We start from the raw sequence: 19769 nt of genomic DNA, 5'->3' as shown, positions 1-19769 counted from the left end.
TCTCAGGGAGATACACTCCAAGAAAAAGAACATAACAAAATTTCTTCTATAAATCACAGCTATCTCGCGGTTCTGTGCGGTTAACAAAATTAAAATACAAGTGTGCATGGTATAAGCATGGTTAATTAATCAAAATATTTGCCAAACAGATCAGTCTTCATAGATTTTCTAAATCCCAGATAAGAAGCAAAAGATAGAAAGATACATATACTTCCCCTTCCGTATTCGCAAATTCCGTATTTACGGATTCTGTTATTCGCGGTTTTAAAGCCAAAAACCCATTTTAATTTTTCAGGCCATTTTAAGCCCCCCCTTAAGCCTTACCTGGTAGTCTAGCAGGTTTTCGGGGCAGGAGCGATCTTCCCACGCTCCTGCCCCGTGCAGATTGCTCACAGGAAATGGCTTGAGAGACTACGGGCGCTCAAGGCAGCCATTTCCTGTGAGCGATCTGCACGGGGCAGGAGCGTGGGAAGATCGCTCCTGCCTAAAAACCCGCTAGACCACCAGGTAAGACTTAAGGGGGGGGGTGCATTCAGGGCTTAAAATAGCCGGGGGGAACGGGGGTTATGGGCAGAACCGGTCTGAATATTATTCGCCGTTTTTTAATATTCGCGGGCCGGCACTGCCCCTAACCCCTGCGAATATGGAGGGGGAAGTGTACTAACGTAATGCAGCCTGATACACCAAGATCTTACTAAAGAAACGTTTATACACACGTCCTTTTACAGAAGGAAAATCAAAGAGCCGAAGATCACTTAGATGTTTTCTATTGGCAAATTTAAAATGATCCATGAGATAACTGGGTAATAACCCACTGAGAGCCTTGAAACAGATACAGCCAAACTTAAAAATCACTCTTGCCTCTATTGGCAGCCAGTGCAGTATACGGTAATACCGCGTCACGTGAAAGAAAGAAACAATTAAAAGAACGGAACTGATCAAAGATTAACAAACATAACACATCTGCAACTGTCTTGGTGTATTTAAACGCCACAAAACAGTAGGAATTATAGAAACTGACAAAACTAAAATGTTTCTTATGTAAGGATTCTTTTCAATCTTAACTCAATATAGCGAAAATTGGCAGGAAGGATGCCCATCCCCCTCCTGCCATGCCAACCACACCCCCACCCCCCCCCCCCCCGGTGGCAGAAAAATGGTAGGAGGGTAGCCCATTTCCTCTTGCCATGGCGACCCCACCCCCATGCAAGAAAAAATGGCATAAGGGATGCCCATTCCTTCCCGCTATGCCGACCACCTCCCCCACAGCAGTGAAGCAGGAGGAATACCACTCCCCTCCTGCCACTGAAGGACCACTCCCGCACCAGGCACCCCCCATAAAAACATCCCCTACCTTCCCCCTTCTCTCCCCCCTCAAAAAAAGGTAGGAGGGATGCCCACTCCCTCCTGCCAATAAATGCTCCCCCAAACACCCCCCATACCTTTTTTCAAAGACGGAAGCAGGAGTGAAACACAGTGACTACACCTTCAAGGCCCCCTGATCCAAAATGGTGGGCCTTCCATCCTCGATGCATCATGTGATTTACATGGAGCGGCCCAAGGCCCTGATTGGTTCAGACACCTTAGGCCTCTCCTCATGCATCACACAGGATACAGAGGGAGGAGACTGGGATCCTGATCGACTCAGACACCTAAGACCCCTCCCCTTGAAAGACTGATTTTGGAGGGGCCTTGGGTATCTGAGTCAATCAGGGCCTTGGGCCCCTCTCCGTGCATCACATGATGCACTGAGAGAAAGCCTGCCATTTTGGATCGGCGGGCCTTAAAAGTGGCATCACTGTGCTTCCCTCCTGCTTCCATCTTTGAGAAAAGGTACGGGGGTGGGGTTTGGGGAACATCCGGTGGTAGGAGGGAGTGGGCATCCCTTCTGCCTTTTTTACTGCCCCGGACGTTGCATCAAGAGGAGAAGCTTCCCCCCCACACACACACATGCGACTGAAGGCATGCAGGCTTCGCCGGCTTCTGTAAGTTTCTTTACTAAAGCGCCGCAAAGGTAAGGGGGAGGGAGGGAGAAAGATTTGGTCGTAGGTAGGTAGGGAGGTGACCACACGCCTTCCCTTCCTTAACTGCAGGGACAAGGCCATTCACCACTCCACAGGTAGTGAAAGGCCTTGTCCCCATGTCCGCAGTGAGCACTCCCCCCCCCACCGTTTCGGCCGTGTCATTCTCTAATTGCATGCATTCATGATAGTCAAGCTACTAAACAAAGTCTGCACGCCAAGCTATTTTATACTGAGATGCATCTACACGTTATGGTACTCCAGGTGACTGGAGATGCTTTTCAGAGGATTCCAGATCTAACTGACCCTAGAAACTTACGAAGTCATGTTGCCATTCACGTAGTTCTGGTTGAGAATGCGGGCCCAGCAGCCTCCTCCCACCTCATCGTTGAACGTGCTGTAGTCTTCCGAAGCCCAGAGCTTCTTCCCAGTCTTCAACGCATCTGTCGCTGTGAACGTTCCAGGGTAATGGGCCCTGCATTATGGGAGAGGGGAACGGATGACACACAATACATCCGAGGTCCCAGTCAAAACAAGGGTTACCAGCAAAAGCAACAAACAAAGAGTGTCACTTCCTTGTTCTACTTGTGTTTAATGCACAGACATGTAACGAAAACACAGAAAACACCGGAAAATTTGTAATCACCACAGAAAAGAAGTTAATCTCTGCACAGCCATCTTTTTGACCAAAACCCAGATGGCATTTCATAGATATTTCAATCTCTGCACCTCAAATTAACATTATGGCAAAGTACAGTCGCAAAACCAAAGAAGAACTGCAGGAAATGTACAAGGTACAGGAATTTTATTTGAATCAACAAAATAAAAATCAATAAAACGTTTGTATCCAAAATTAGTCCTTGATGTTTAAATAGTACAGACCCGACATGGTCCTCAGGGGTCCCTGATGTTCAGTACATTTATATGCAAGAACTTTTGTTAGCTGGGAGCAGAGGTAAGCAGCAAGAATCTTAAAATCTACAAGTTCTGAGTTGTATACAAGTCCGACTTAAGAACAGCTTGAAAAACATAACATGTGTGCACGTGTGCGCGGATCGCCTCTTAAGTTACCATTCTTTTAAAAACTGTCCCCCTCCACTCCTACCTCCAAAATCAGAGTCTCCAACACAAAGGCCTCCACTCAAACATCCTCACCCTATATTCAATATTTTGTCTTCCATTAGACAGAAAACAGTAGAATTCCCACAAAATAGCTTGTGTGCGATTGTGGCTATGGAAACATACTGCAAGTGTCTAAAACAGGGGTGCCCACACTCTTTGGGCTTGCGAGCTACTTTTAAAAATGACCAAGTCAAAATGATCTACCAACAATAACATTTTTTTTAAAAACACAAATCACACTGAAAGGCAGAGAAAATGTTAATTATCATTCCTATTCCGGGGTTTTTCCAAAGAGGTCAAGGCAGATGACTCTATGCAATGTCACCTCAGTAACAACCATACAAAATAGACAAATATACCCCCTCCCTTTTTACTAAACCGCGAGAGCAGTTTTTAGCGCAGGGAGCTGCGCTGAATGCCCCACACTGGTCTCGACGCTCATAGGCTCCCTGCGCTAAAAACCTCTATTGCGGTTTAGTAAAAGGGGACCATAGTGCAAAATATAGACAGCAGATATAAATTCTCAAAACGGACACATTTTGATCACTAAATTGAAAATAAAAATCATTTTTCCTACCTTTGTTGTCTGGTGATTTCATGAGTCTCTGGTTGCACTTTCTTCTTCTGACTGTGCATCCAATATTTCTTCCCTTCTTTCAGCCTCCTGTATGCTTCCTCTCCTCCAGAACTCATTCCCTCCCCCAACTTTTTCTTTCTTTCTGTCTCTCTGCCTCCCTTTCTTTCTTTCTTTCTTTCTCTCTATGCCACCTTTCTTTCTGTCTCCCTGCCGCCGCCACCATTGGGGAACAGGCCAAGCTACTAGGTTTGCCGCCGCCATCGTGGAACAGGCCCCCAAGCCACTGCCACCCCAAGCTTTCCCTGAAGAAGCATCATGCTGACCAGCATTCCGCTCCCCGACATCAATTCTGATGTCGGAGAGGAAGTTCCGGGCCAGCCAGGCAGCAATTGGCTGGCCCAGAACTTCCTCTCTGACGTTAGAATTGATGTCAGGGGAGAATAATTCTGGTTGGTCCGATGCTTTTGCATGGAGAGCTTGGGGCAGCAGTGGGGGACATCGGGGAGAGGACTGATCGGGATGGCAACACGAGTCTATCACAGAGCCCAGGATGGGCTCCGCAATCGACTCACGTTGCCTTCCTGATCTACCGGTCATTCGCGATCGACGAATTGGCCACCCCAGGTCTAAAAAAATATTGGTAGGTCTAGAGCAGGGGTGGGCAACGAGGGCCACAATCCAGTCAGGTTTTCAGGATTTCCCCAATGAATATGCACAAGATCTATTTGCATGCACTGCCTCCATTGAATGCAGATGGATCGCATGCATATTCATTGGAGAAATCCTAAAATCCCGACTGGATTGCGGCCCTCATTGCCTACCCCTAGTTTAGACTTTGAAACAATGGGCTTCTCTCTGTTTGTTCAGCCCTTCTTCATCCCCTCCCCCCCAAAGGTGTAAGATGGAAACAAATCCCCTACCCTATCACATCAATCACCCTGTGCAGTTCAGAATCACGAAGCGTGTAGTAAGAAATCGGCTGCCAAAGGTTGTCACAGGCTACGATCTTCACTCGCTCCAGTCCTGCCTTATCAAGAGTTAACCTTAACAGCTAGTGAAGGAAAGAAGAGGACAGAAAACACATCTCAATCACCAACTAAAGAAAAAAAATAAGTACCAGGCATGCAAATATTCAGGTAGAACCCGACTTTCCAACGCAACATTTAAAAAATGAATCTTTTCAACTTTGGTCAGTGCCGAAGTAGAGCAGCGATTCGCAAACCTGAACTGGGGGAACCCCCCGCCAGTCAGATTTTTCAGCATATCCACAATGAATATGCATGAGATCAATTGTACCGATATAAGCACAAGAGAAACTAACCCTCTGGACTAATCAGTTGCCAATAAGTCTATAAATAAATAAATAAGAAATTGGCTTAACTGAATCATTTCCTACAGGGAGATTGTTTTAGCTTGAAAAAAATATAACAATAAAACAATCTATGAAAAAAATAATCTTAAAGAAAATGATCTTAAGAAAAATAAATTTAAGAGGCCTCAGTATGAGCTCTTGGAATACGAACGAAGGACATTGAGATCAATTTGAACATATCGCCTCCTCACTCAGGATATGCTGAAAATCTGACTGGCATAAGAACATAAGAATTGCCGCTGCTGGGTCAGACCCGTGGTCCATCCTGCCCAGCAGTCCGCTCCCGTGACAGCCCTTAGGTCAAGACCAGTGCCCAAACTGAGATTAGCCTTACCTGCGTACGTTCCGGTTCAGCAGGAACTTGTTCAACTTTGTCTTGAATCCCTGGAGGGTGTTTCCCCTATAACAGCCTCCAGAAGAGCGTTCCAGTTTTCCACCACTCTCTGGGTGAAGAAGAACTTCCTTACGTTTGTACGGAATCTATCCCCTTTCAACTATAGAGAGTGTCCTCTCGTTCTCCATACCTTGGAGAGGGTGAACAACCTGTCTTTATCTACTAAGTCTATTCCCTTCAGTACTTTGAATGTTTTGATCAAGTCCCCTCTCAGTCTCCTCTTTTCAAGGGAGAAGAGGTCCATTTTCTCTAATCTTTCGCTGTACGGCAACTCCTCCAGCCCCATAACCATTTTAGTCGCTCTTCTCTGGACCCCTTCGAGAAGTACCATGTCCTTCTTAGTAGTACCATGTCCCCCCCACTACAGGCTCTCTCCCTTCCCTTCAGGCTTCATGGAAAGGTGGGGCTAGAGCAGAGCACCCCGGAAAAGAAGTGACGGAACCGTCTTCAACCCGTTCCCCCAGAAATAAAAGTCCCGTCTTTGGGGAAAATAGAACCCAGCGATTCCACAACAGCCACATGTATTTCAGAGAATCAAATTATATGGGTGCTAAGTGGTAAATTGCCCATTTGACTACTATTTTAATATTAATGACCTCATTGTACTACATTTGCATGGCAGAGTCGGAGACCGATAGAAAGCATGAGAAAGATCACAGTGAGCTGTTTTGTTAATTGGCTGCTAAACCGTCTGGAACAGGATTAGCAACCATTGTTAAGGGCATGTTAAGTTTTGAGAATGTTCTTCTCAGTGCATGCATAAAAATCAGATGGAAAGGGGCAACATGATCTGGATAGAACATATGTTCTTTTTTTTTTTTTTTAATATTCTTTATTCATTTTCAAAATTACCGTATTTTCACGCATATAACGCGCGCGTTATACGCGTTTTTACCTACCGCGCATACCCCTCGCGCGTTATATGCGTGAGCGCGGTATACGAAAGTTTTCAAACATAGTTCCCACCCCGCCCGACGCCCGATTCACCCCCCCAGCAGGACCACTCGCACCCCCACCCCGAACGACCACTCGCACGCGCTCCCACCCGCACCCGCATCCACGATCGGAGCAAGAGGGAGCCCAAGCCCTCTTGCCCGGCCGACTCCCCGACGTCCGATACATCCCCCCCCCCCGGCAGGACCACTCGCACCCCCACCCCGAAGGACCGCCGACTTCCCGACAATATCGGGCCAGAAGGGAGCCCAAACCCTCCTGGCCACGGCGACCCCCTAACCCCACCCCGCACTACATTACGGGCAGGAGGGATCCCAGGCCCTCCTGCCCTCGACGCAAACCCCCCTCCCCCCCAACGACCGTCCCCCCCCAAGAACCTCCGACCGCCCCCCCAGCCGACCCGCGACCCCCCTGGCCGACCCCCACGACCCCCCCCCCCCCCCTTCCCCGTACCTTTGGAAGTTGGCCGGACAGACGGGAGCCAAACCCGCCTGTCCGGCAGGCAGCCAACGAAGGAATGAGGCCGGATTTGCCCATCCGTCCTAAAGCTCCGCCTACTGGTGGGGCCTAAGGCGCGTGGGCCAATCAGAATAGGCCCTGGAGCCTTAGGTCCCACCTGGGGGCGCGGCCTGAGGCACATGGTCGGGTTGGGCCCATGTGCCTCAGGCCGCGCCCCCAGGTGGGGACCTAAGGCTCCAGGGCCTATTCTGATTGGCCCACGCGCCTTAGGCCCCACCAGTAGGCGGAGCTTTAGGACGGATGGGCCAATCCGGCCTCATTCCTTCGTTGGCTGCCTGCCGGACAGGCGGGTTTGGCTCCCGTCTGTCCGGCCAACTACCAAAGGTACGGGGAAGGGGGGTGGGGGGGTCGTGGGGGTCGCCAGGGGGGTCGCGGGTCGGCTGGGGGAGCGGTCGGAGGTTCTTGGGGGGGGCGGTCGTTGGGGGGGAGGGGGGTTTGCGTCGAGGGCAGGAGGGCCTGGGATCCCTCCTGCCCGTAATGTAGTGCGGGGTGGGGTTAGGGGGTCGCCGTGGCCAGGAGGGTTTGGGCTCCCTTCTGGCCCAACTACCAAAGGTACGGGGAAGGGGGGTGGGGGGGTCGTGGGGGTCGCCAGGGGGGTCGCGGGTCGGCTGGGGGAGCGGTCGGAGGTTCTTGGGGGGGGGCGGTCGTTGGGGGGGAGGGGGGTTTGCGTCGAGGGCAGGAGGGCCTGGGATCCCTCCTGCCCGTAATGTAGTGCGGGGTGGGGTTAGGGGGTCGCCGTGGCCAGGAGGGTTTGGGCTCCCTTCTGGCCCAACTACCAAAGGTACGGGGAAGGGGGGTGGGGGGGTCGTGGGGGTCGCCAGGGGGGGTCGCGGGTCGGCTGGGGGAGCGGTCGGAGGTTCTTGGGGGGGCGGTCGTTGGGGGGGAGGGGGGTTTGCGTCGAGGGCAGGAGGGCCTGGGATCCCTCCTGCCCGTAATGTAGTGCGGGGTGGGGGTAGGGGGTCGCCGTGGCCAGGAGGGTTTGGGCTCCCTCCTGGCCCGATATTGTCGGGGAGTCGGCGGTCCTTCGGGGTGGGGGTGCGAATGGTCCTGCCGGGGGGGGGATGAATCGGACGTCGGGGGGGGGGGGTGAACGGAGAGTCGGGACAGCGCACGGAGAGGCGGGGCAGTGCACGGAAGTCAGGGGGGTGAACGGAGAGTCGGGACAGCGCACGGAAAGTCAGGGCAGTGCACGGAAGTCAGGGGGGGTGAACGGAGAGTCGGGACAGCGCACGGAAAGTCAGGGCAGTGCATGGAAGTCAGGGGGGGGTGAACGGAGAGTCGGGACAGCGCACGGAGAGGCGGGGCAGTGCACGGAAGTCAGGGGGGGTGAACGGAGAGTCGGGACAGCGCACGGAGAGGCGGGGCAGTGCACGGAAGTCAGGGGGGGGTGAACGGAGAGTCGGGACAGCGCACGGAGAGGCGGGGCAGTGCACGGAAGTCAGGGGGGTGAACGGAGAGTCGGGCAGCATGCGCGGTATAATCGTGAGCGCGTTATACCAAAGTTTTTGTGCTTATCATCGTGATTTCTGCGCGCTATACACGTGTGCGCGTTTTATACGGGTGCGTGTTATTTGCGTGAAAATACGGTACATTAAGTGTAAAATATATTCATTCACAGTAACAATAAATATATCACTTATAAACAATCATTGGTACATTATATAAATTTTATCCCTTCCCCTTTCCTCCCATCCATATCTTCCATTATTATATAATATATGTAATAAGAAAAATACCCCCCTCCCTATATTCTGAACTGATAATTAAAAGGGAAATAATTTTACTTAATCCTTACAATATTTTGTTAATGGTTTCCACACATCCTGACATTTCTTAAAGTATCCCCTTTGTAAAGCAATAAATCTTTCCATTTTATAGATATGGCATAAAGAATTCCACCAAAAGTTATAATTTAATCTCTTCCAATCCTTCCAATTATATGTAATTATATGTAATTATCTGTGATATTTGGTATACCTAATACCACCAGACCCACCCAAAAATCGAAATTATCTTTCCTCTCTTTAAAAGGCATCTCCCTCCCAGGTAAACTGGGGACTTCCCTCCCCTTCAGATTCACCGAGCTCTAGAACAACCTTACCTCCCCTCTTCGGAACCTGAGTGCTCTCCAACCCTTCCGTAAACATCTGAAAACCTGGCTTTTCTCAAGAATCTAACACCTCCTACTCATCTGCCTTCCTAGCCCTCTAACTTTCTTCTTTGCTCTGATCTTCATCTAGCCCTTCCTTGTAGTTCCTTCTCATTACCATTCCTGTAAACCGTGCCGAGCTCCACAACCATGGAGATGGTGCGGTATACAAACCTAAGGTTTAGTTTAGTTTGGTATGGAAATGAGAGCAAAAAGTCAGATTTCTGCTAACGACAATAAATTATTACTAATAATGACCGGGGTTGTCATTCAGATAGAACACATGTTCTTCTAAATTCTTACCATGTAGTCTAGAGTCAAGACTATTGTGTATTACTGGGTTTTCAAAAGACATAAAACAAAGTAATCCCAGTAAATATCTCAACCTTTTTTTGATCCTCAGTAGGCTCCCGTCACCTCATAGGTGTTTTTTGTCACGCCAACATGGCATAAGCCATTTCTTCACCAGATCTTAATACAGTACTCCCCCGATATTCGCGGGGGTTCCATTCCAGGAACCCCTGCGAATTTGGAAAAACCGCGAATACGGTTTTTCATGGGGGGAGACTGGAGAGGGCAGCGGGAGAGGCAGGAGAGAGCAGCCGGAGCGCCGGTGAGTGCAGGAAATCACTCGCGGTATGCTCCGACCGCCTCTTCCTGCTGCGTGTCAAAGCAGCTCCTGATTGGATAAGGCCCAATTTAGTGCAGGAAGAGGCGGCCGGAGCATACCGCGAGTGATTTCCTGCACTCACCGGCGCTCCGGCTGGGTGTCAGGTCAAAAGCGCACGCAGACAACTGAGCACAACGTGGAGGCACGTGCCGAAGAAAATGATTGTTTTAAAGGGCTCCGACAGGGGGTGTGGGGGGGGAACCCCCCCCACTTTACTTTATACAGATCACGCCATGTTGTGGGGGGGTTTGGGGGTTGTAACCCCCCCACATTTTACTGAAAACTTCACTTTATCCCTAAAAAACAGGGAAACAGTTAAGTTTACAGTATAATGAGGGCGGTTACAACCCCCCAAACCCCCCACAACGCCGCCTCGATCTGTATTAAGTAAAGTGGGGGGGGTTCCCCAACAAAACCCCCTGTCGGAGCCCCTAAAAACACTCCGTCTTGCGCTCAGTTGTCAGCGCGCGCCTTTGTCTTCGGCGGTTTTGTCTATGAACCCTCCGGCTGCCCTCTCCTGCTGCCCTCTCCTTGTCAGCGGTTCGCGGTCGGAAAATACCGCAAATGATTGGGACCGCGAACCGCCAACCGCGAACGACCAGGGGAACACTGTATATCTAATTTTTTAAAATTTTTTCTTTTAACTTTTTCTTGTAAACTTTTCATATAAATAAAATGTTGAACTTATCTTATTTAATAATGCTGAAGGAGCGCCTCCACCAACACGATCATGTTTCAAAATTTTTTCTTCAGGGTCGAGGCTCCCAGCATTTACATCTAGAAATGATGATATAAATTAGAATCTTTAAAGCCCATCCCAGGGGTTTTGCACTAAACGGCCTAAAAAGTAAAAATTATTCGTATAAAAAAAATCACTATTTCAGGACGGTACTGAAAAGACTTAGGGCTCCTTTTACTAAGGTGTGCTAGCGTTTTTAGCGCACGCATGAAATTACCGCACGCTGAACCGCGCGGTACGCTTCTAGATTAACGCCAGCTCAATGCTGGCATTAAGGTCTAGCGAGCGCGGCAATTTTAGCAAGCGCTATTCCGTGCGTTAAGGCCCTAACACACCTTAGTAAAAAGGAGCCCTTACTGTCAAGTTCCGTTGATACTGCGCTCCACAGAGATTTATTCCAAATTCGTGGCGTCTGACGTTACTTTCGGTTTATATTGCTTCATCGCCACAGCTGGTCTTACCAAATAAAATTACTCGCTTTTGTGAAAATCTTAACAAAATACGAGTAATGTACAAAAGTCCTAAATTGCACGTAATCAAAAGTCATAAACATCTTACCGGAAACAGCTGATTGTTTGCCTAATACGAATGTGCCTATAAAGAGAAAAATCTTTTCATTCTACTTTGGTAAACAATTTATTATGACTTATGATTACGTGCAATTTAGGACTTTTGTACATTACTCGTATTTTGTTAAGATTTTCACAAAAGCGAGTAATTTTTATTTGGTAAGACCAGCTGTGGCGATGAAGCAATATAAACCGAAAGTAACGTCAGACGCCACGAATTCGGAATAAATCTCTGTGGAGCGCAGTATCAACGGAACTTGACAGTAAGGGCTCCTTTTTACTAAGGTGTGTTAGGGCCTTAACGCGCGGCATAGCGCTCGCTAAAATTGCCGCGCTCGCTAGACCTTAACGCCAGCATTGAGCTGGCGTTATTCTAGAAGCGTACCGCGCGGTTCAGTGTGTGGTAATTTCATGCGTGCGCTAAAAACGCTAGCGCACCTTAGTAAAAGGAGCCCTAAGTCTTTTCAGTACCGTCCTGAAATAGTGATTTTTTTTTAATACGAATAATTTTTACTTTTTAGGCCGTTTAGTGCAAAACCCCTGGGGTGGGCTTTAAAGATTCTAATTTATATCATCATTTCTAGATGTAAATTCTGGGAGCCTCGACCCAGAAGAAAAAGTTTTGAAACATGATCGTGTTGGTGGAGGCGCTCCTTCAGCATTATTAAATAAGATAAGTTCAACATTTTATTTATTTATATGAAAAGTTTACAAGAAAAAGTTAAGAAAAAATTTAAAAAATTTAGATATAAGATCCGGTGAAGAAATGGCTTATGCCATGTTGGCATGACAAAAACACCTATGAGGTGAGAGGAGCCTACTGAGGATCAAAAAAAGCAAAAAAAAAAAAAAAAGTTTGAGATATTTACTGGGATTACTTTTCTGTCTTCTAAATTCTTAGGTAACAGTGAAGGGTTTAGGTTAGAGCACTCAGGAGAACGTTCTCTGATGATGTCCTTCTCCGCCGACAACTTCGATCTGCCGAAAACAAATGGCGTAAAACACACACTAACAGTCATCTCCTTCTTTTTAAAGAAAAAGCCTTTCACTATAAAAAAAACCATTCAACAGACCAAAAAAGATTATTACTCTAAACTTATTTCATCTACTCGTAATTCTTCTACTCTCTTCAGTATCGCCCAGTCTCTTTCAAAATACTCTAAAAAAAAAAAAAACCTACCCTACCAGCTTCGACCTCACCATCTGCCGAGGAATTATCTCAATTCTTTGATACCAAAATTAAAACTATAAGAACCCACCTCGGACCTTCTTTGCCTGTCTTCTCCGCTCAAACTAATAATGATTCAACTCAACTGCCATTCAGCTCTTTCACCAATTTTAAAATGCCTTCTCTAACTCAACTATTTTCTATTCTACAATCTATAAACTCTCCTAATAACTCTTCGGAAAGTATTCCCCAATACTTCTTAAAAAATTCTTCTCCTTTTTTGGCCCTTACCTACGGGAAATGATCTCTAAGTCCTTCTCCGACTGCCACGTCCCCGCAGCTTGGAAGACAGCACTTGTTTTTCCAAAACTTAAACAATATAATACAGATCCTTCTTTGCCCAACAATTATCGTCCAATCGCCAACCTACCTGTAATCACTAAACTCACTGAAAAAATCATTCATTCTCAACTGTCCGAATTTTTTGACCAAACTAATGCTCTACATCCATATCAAACTGGCTTTCGAGCCTCATATTCAACTGAATTATCATTACTAGGCCTTATCTCAACTATCCAATATTATCATGACCATCTCAAATCTGTCATACTAATTTCCCTCGACCTATCCGCAGCCTTTGATACCATAGACCATTCCCTTCTTTTATCTAGACTACAAGATTGCGGTATTACAGGTCATGCTCTCACTTGGTTCATATCTTACTTTCACGAACGTAGTTCTAAAGTACATGTAAAAAACCAAACTTCCTCTATGGTATCACAAACTTTCGGAGTACCTCAAGGTTCCATTCTATCTCCGTTATTGTTTAATATCTTTCTATCCCCTCTTCTCTCTTTAGCACAATCAATAGGATTCACAACTTTCGCTTATGCAGACGATATACAACTTCTTTATCCAATCAATACATCAAACATCTCAGATATAAAAGATTTAAACAATAAATTAGACACTATAAGCGACTGGCTCTTTTCAAATAAACTCTCACTTAATATTGACAAATCTTGCGGTCTCCTTCTTCCCATTAAAACATCTGAATCTTTATTAGGTATAATTTCTATCAATTCTTTACCACTACAAATGGTTACCAAAGTAAAATTATTAGGTGTTATTCTCGATAGAGAACTTACATTTCGAGATCACATAAGTTCAGTCGTAAAAACTTGTTTCTTTAAATTACGAATTATTCGTTCACTTAGTTCTATTTTAGATACCGATTCAATTAACATTCTTATTCACTCCCTAGTTATTTCCCACTTAGACTACTGTAACTCTCTCTTTAAAGGATTACCCCAAAAAGATCTTCGCCGACTACAACTTATACAAAATACAGCAATAAAACTTGTTTACAAAAAAGGAAAATTTGAACACGTCACCCCTCTTCTCAAAGAAGCTCATTGGCTCCCTGTCACCCATCGCATTATCTATAAAATTATCCTGCTCTCCTTCAAAATCAGACTCTCTCATAAGCCTTTATTTCTTGACAAACTACTAATTCCTCAAAGTTCCCCCCGTTCTCTAAGATCAACCGACCAAAAACTCCTTTTTATTCCATCTTTAAAAGAATCCTATTATACTCGTAAAACCAACTTTGCAATAACAGCTCCCACATTATGGAATTCCCTTCCTCAGTTCCTTCGCGACGAACTTCAATTACTCAAATTCAAGACTGAGCTTAAAACTTTCCTATTTCAAGATGCCTATGATAAATCATAATTTAACCATTATTTTTTTTTTTTTCTCTACATCATTCTTAGCCTTATCCTCATCAACCATGCACCCCTACCCTTCTCGTTCCATCCCTTCCCCTCTATCTCATTTCTTCTAAATTATGTAACTTTTCCCATCCCCCCCATTTTATCCTCACTTTCCAGTTTGTCTATGTACGTCATTTACATTTAATTTATTCACTTTCGTGCACTTACTATTATCTCTTTCTAAATTTTTCTCTTAATTCTACTGTTAACCGGTCAGATATTTGTTTTATGATCGGGATATTAAAAACTAATAAACTTGGAAACTTGGTAAAATCTTGCTGGCCGCTGCCGCAGCCATTATTGTAATGATTTCAAAAGGATGAGTCATCCTAAAAAAAAAAAAAAAAAAAACCCCACATATGCAAATGAGGCTCGTGGAGTTTCATGAAGGGTTGCTAAATTAATGTGTGATGAGTCGCTGGTGATAGCAATTGGCACATGCGCAGAATACGCCACCATCTAGAGATGGGAATAACCAGTGAGAATTAAATTTGCTGATGACACAAAGTTGTTCAAACTTGTTAAAAATCGCAGGAGGATTGTGAAAAATTGCAAGAGGATCTTGTGAGACTGGGCATCAAAATGGCAGGTGACGTTTAATGCGAGCAAGTGCAAAGTAATGCATGTGGGAAAGAGGAACTCGAACTATGGCTATGTGGTGCTGGGTTCTGTGTTAGGAGTCACTGCCCAGGAAAAGGATCTAGGCGGCATTGTTAGGAATTATCAGGAAAGGAACGGTAAAACAAAGATGAAAATGTTATAATGCTCTATGGTACGGCCGCACCTCGAATACTGTGTGCAGTTCTGGTCACCGTATCTCAAAAAAGATATAGCGGAATTAGAAAAGGTACAGAGAAGGGCGACAAAAACGATAAAAGGGATGGGACGACTTCCCTATGAGGAGATGCTAAAGCGGCTGGGGCTCTTCAACTTGGAGAAGAGATGGCTCAGGGGGGATATGATAGAGGTCTTTAAAATACTGAGTGGAGTGGAAAGGGTAGATGTGAATCGCTTGTTCACTCTTTCCAGAAATACTAGGAGGCTAGGGAACATTTCACGGGCCATCGGTCTGTCCCAGTATGGCAATTCTTATACAGTACTCCCCCCCCCCCCGATATTCACGGGGGTTCCGTTCCAGGAACCCCCGCGAATGCTGGAAAACCGCAAATACGTTTTTTTTTTTTTAGCGGGGGAGATAGGAGAGGGCAGCCGGAGCGCCGGCGAGTGAAGGAAATCACTCGCGGTTTGCTCCGACTGCCTCTTCCTGTACTAAAGTCGGGCCTCACCAATCAGGAGCTGCGTGTCAAAGCAGTGATTTCCTTCACTCGCCCGGCGCTCCGGCTGCCCTCTCCTGTCCGGTCATTCGGAGTCGGAAAATATCGCGAATGACCGGGACCGCAAACCGTCGACCTCGAATTTGCGGGGCAGCACTGTATTCTTACGTTGTTGCTGCCATCGAACAGCAATTTGCCCAAAGCTGAAAAGCTGTAAACGTGAACAGAAACAATCACAAAGCACTGCTCCCTCTAAGCTGAGTAAGCGTCCTCCAGCTGCTTTGGTGCCAGTAAGGGGATGCCACAATGATGCGTTTTCACTTGCTAGGAACACGCAGGTTCCCTGGATTCCTGTAGCCTAGAGAATGACACAGGGACAAATTTTTCCCCGTCCCCGCAAGTTTTGTCGCTGTCCCTGTCCCATTCCCACAAGCCCTGCCTTAATCGCACAAGCCTCAATCCCTTAAAATTTTAAAGTATTTGAGACTGTGTCAGGTCAAAACTGCGGAAGACAAAGGCGTGCGCCGACAACTGAGCGCAGCGCAGAGGCGCGCACCAAAGAAAATACCTGTTTTTAGGGGCTCCGACGGGGGGGGGTGGGGGAACCCCCCCCCCACTTTACTTTATACAGATCGCGCCGCGTTGTGGGGGCATTGTGGGGGTTTTGGGGGGTTGTAACCCCCCACATTTTACTGAAAACTTCACTTTTTCTCTAAAAACAGGGAAAAAGTTAAGTTTACAGTATAATGAGGGGGGTTACAACCCCCCAAACCACCCACAACGCCGCCGCGATCTGTATTAAGTAAAGTGGGGGGGCTCCCCAACAAAACCCCCCCGTCGGAGCCGCTAAAAATTGTCATTTTCTTCGGCGCGCGCCTCCATCTTGCGCTCAGTTGTCGGCGCGCACCTTTGTCTTCCGCGGTTTTGTCTATGAACCATTTGAGGCTTGTGCAAATGAGGAGAGCTTGCAGGAATGGGGCAGGGACAGGAAAAAAAAAAAAAAAACTCGCCGGGACAGGATGGGAAAATAAGTTCCCCCCGGGGACGGGGAAAAATTTGTCTCAGTGTCATTCTCTACTGCAGACCTCACCTGTCCCTTAAATGTACTAGTGAAACAGTGACCCCTGTTGGCAGGTCTAGAGGTGGAGGACTCCTGGTCAAACTTAGAGGAAACAGTGATACAAAGGCATCAGCATCTCATGAAGAGACTCCTATCTGCAGGTCAGCCGTTTGCTCAAAATACCAGCACCCATGAAGCACATGCAAGAAAGAACCCATGCATTAATTGAACATGTTTCTAAACTATGTGATTTATCCATAGAAAAGTTAAACCTGAATTTCTTACCAAAGTTCACCCCCTCCACCCCTGATATGAGAAAAATACTGTAAGAGGATTCTTTTGGGGGGAAGAAGGGTGCCTTAAGAATCCTAATCATTTCTTGTTGAAGATCCATTTAAGAGCTGTAACAATCAAGAAACACCTCTCCCTCCCAACCCACCCACTACGAAGGCCAGGGGTTCTCAGGACAAGTCTAGTCAAGTCTAGTTTTCAAGATATCCAAAAAGGATGTGGATGAGATAACATGATTCATTCTGCTCTCTTCATTTTTATCTCTCCTACACCAGATCTAGCATCTTTGTCCCTCTCTCCTTATTTCTCTGCTGACTCCCTTCCTAGCATCAATCTCTCAATACTTTCTCATTCCTCTATCTCTCCCCTTTCTCTCATCTGATGTCTCCATTCCACCCTGACCCCTTCCCCTCCTCTAATCTCCCTGCCAGCTGTTTCCTTCCTTTTTTCCTCCTCCCCTGTCTAGCAGTACCCCTGCTCCCTTCCCTCCTCCCCCTATCCAACAGTAACTCTCTTCCCTTCCCTTTCCCTCCTCCCCTTCCAGCAGCATATCTCCTTCTTCCTCCCTCTCTCCAGGTCTAGTAGCAGCTCTCCCTTTATTTTCCTTAGTCCAGCAGCTTCCCAGCCTCCAACAGTGGATTCCTCCCCTTCACTCCGCTCCCCTCTCAGCAGCTCTCAGTACTTGCCTTCAGCAGTGCCAGTAGCGTCAGCGCAGTGATTCACTTAGGCAGCCTTGGTTCCCTTGATGTGTCGCACTCGCCTCTGAGGAAAGAGGAAGTTGCATCATAGGAGGGCCGCGACTCAGCAAAAGCCCCAAGGCTGCCTAAGTGAATCACTGCGCTGACGCTACTGGCACAGCTGCAGGCAAGTACTGAGAGATGCTGGGAAGGGAGGGAAAAAAGCCACTATCGGAAGCTGGGAAGCAAAAACATCGGAGCTCAATGGGCCCCCCTGATCTCGCCAGTCCTGCATGGACCGGAAGGAAATTTCTGCACACTGATCTCGCCGGCCCTGACAAAAATTTTTGGCGGGCCGGATTAAAACACTAAACGAGCCAGATATGGCCTGCGGGCCATAGTTTGCCCATGTCTGAACTAGGCAGTCACCCAGTGGGCAGCACTGAGTAATTGCAGCCAAAACATAACAAAAGGTCCCGACAGCCTGCACTTATGCCTGCAAGCATGATGGCCAGTTTCCAAACAGAATGCCTATGTTTGCCATGCTAAGCTAAGCTTGTATATATAAACCTATGTTTGCCATGCTAAGCTGCCATCCTATGTTTTGTCATACAATGCTCGTCATGCTGTGTCACACCATGCAATGTTTGTCATATTATGTTTTACTATGTTTTGTTATGTATGTAAACTTGTAGCCCGTTCTGAGCTCTCCTGGGAGGACAGGACATACAAATATCAAGTTTCAAGTTTTATTAGGATTTTATATACCGCCTATCAAGGTTATCTAAGCGGTTTTACAATCAGGTACTCAAGTATTTTCCCTGTCTGTCCCGGTGGGCTCACAATCTATCTAACGTACCTGGGGCTATGGAAGATTAAGTGACTTGCCCAGGATCACAAGGAGCAGCGCGGGGTTTGAACCCACAACCCCAGAGTGCTAAGGCTGTAGTTTCAACCACTGAGAAGCGCAAAACCAAAGGGTGAGGGGAAGAGGGAGGGAAGAAATGTTAAGAGCTTGTCTGTGGTATGGAAGGAGGGAGTATAGAGTCAGTGCAGAGTAGCATGATTACCAAACAGAAAGGGAAAAAGAAGCTTTAACTTTTGGTCAACTGCTAGCTGCAAAGTTGTCTCAGTGAAACACAGGGCCCCTAGAAGTGCGAGGTCCTGTGTGGAGTGGCTTGGTGGTTAGAACTACAGTCTCAGCATCCTGAGGTTGTGAGTGACCCAGGGCAAGTCACTCAATCCTCCCATTGCCCCAGGTACGACAGATAAATTAAGAGTCCACCAGGACAGACAGGGAAAATGCTTGAGTACCCGATTGTGAAACCGCCTTGATAACCTGATAGGCGGTATATAAATGCCCAAAATAAATACCTCTGCTGCCCTTGCTTAAGGCCAGCCCTGCAAGTGCTCTCAACAGTTCAGCTCTCTGGTCATCTGCTACAAGAAATGGACACCATTCATGGCTGAAGGTCACCTGACCATGGCCAAGTACTCACCATCACACTGAATGAATTTTTCTGCTTAAAATTCAAAACAGCACATTGCTATTTTTCATCAGCATCGAAGGGGGAGGGGCAGGGAAAGGCAATTTCTGTCGTGTAACTTTAAATCAGCCTGTCTGCTAAACCATATTTAACTTGTACATAAAACATAGGCCAATAAATTTGAGTCTGATGAATTTTGATGCCCTCCCGCATGGTTAATTCATCTCATCTCCTATGCAAGACGCATCCAACTCGGCCCAAATATCCTAACACGCCTCGGGCATGGGCAGAAATAGTTAAACGTGACCCCACAAGACGTGGCCCCTCCCATCCAATTGTCCACGTACCATGCTATAAGCAGCCCCTGAGAAATTAAGGTAGCTTTGTGCAGTCACTTACCCTACAATCTGAATGGACTCATTAAGATAGGGGTCAACTATCATGTTGGCGGCAATCTCCCACTTGTTGTCCGAGGCAATGATACCAACATTCCTTAAGCCCACTTTGTCCAAGGCACGCCGAAGGACCTTAGTGACAGACAAGAGACTTAACAGCACAGCCTTTAAGGTCAATGGAAAACTAGAAACCTGGCAGTCACTTGGGCCCACCTGCTGTTGGAAACAAGCCGCCTCTTCCACCAAGGTGTGCTAGACGATTTAGCACACGCTAAACGCTAACGCGTCCATTGAATATAACGGCCATGATAGCCTTTAGCGCGCCTTATAGGACCCCAAAATGAGTATGTGGCTTAACTCTGGATTTCTGTGCATGGACAAATGACCATTTTGTGAAAAAAAAAAAAAAAAAAAAAAATAAGATAGTTTATACCCATTAGTTGTGACCATATTTCTGCCTCCCTGATCACCACGATGATCTAGAACAGTGGTTCCCAAACCTGTCCTGGGGGACCCCCAGCCAGTCAGGTTTTCAAGATATCCCTAATGAATATGC

The 19769-nt window shown here is 46.9% G+C and overlaps 1 protein-coding gene across 2 annotated transcripts in view; it reads right to left on the bottom strand.

The window, feature by feature from the left end:
* GALC (galactosylceramidase) overlaps positions 1-19769 on the bottom strand; it is a 121147-nt gene that overhangs the window by 61664 nt on the left and 39714 nt on the right. The window contains exons 7-8 of one of the 2 annotated variants that reach the window (XM_033953034.1): positions 4641-4771; positions 2341-2496 (exon numbers count right to left, since the gene is read on the bottom strand). In XM_033953034.1, the coding sequence (XP_033808925.1) occupies positions 2341-2496; positions 4641-4771 (287 nt within the window). Of the gene's footprint in view, positions 1-2340; positions 2497-4640; positions 4772-19217; positions 19346-19769 lie in introns of both variants that reach the window. The other variant, XM_033953035.1, reaches the window with a different exon arrangement.

Source organism: Geotrypetes seraphini, chromosome 7 (assembly GCF_902459505.1).
Source record: "Geotrypetes seraphini chromosome 7, aGeoSer1.1, whole genome shotgun sequence".
In the NCBI taxonomy this organism is placed as follows: domain Eukaryota; kingdom Metazoa; phylum Chordata; class Amphibia; order Gymnophiona; family Dermophiidae; genus Geotrypetes; species Geotrypetes seraphini.
Note: the sequence above shows the minus strand (reverse complement) of the source record. Positions and strands in the feature narration are given on the sequence as shown.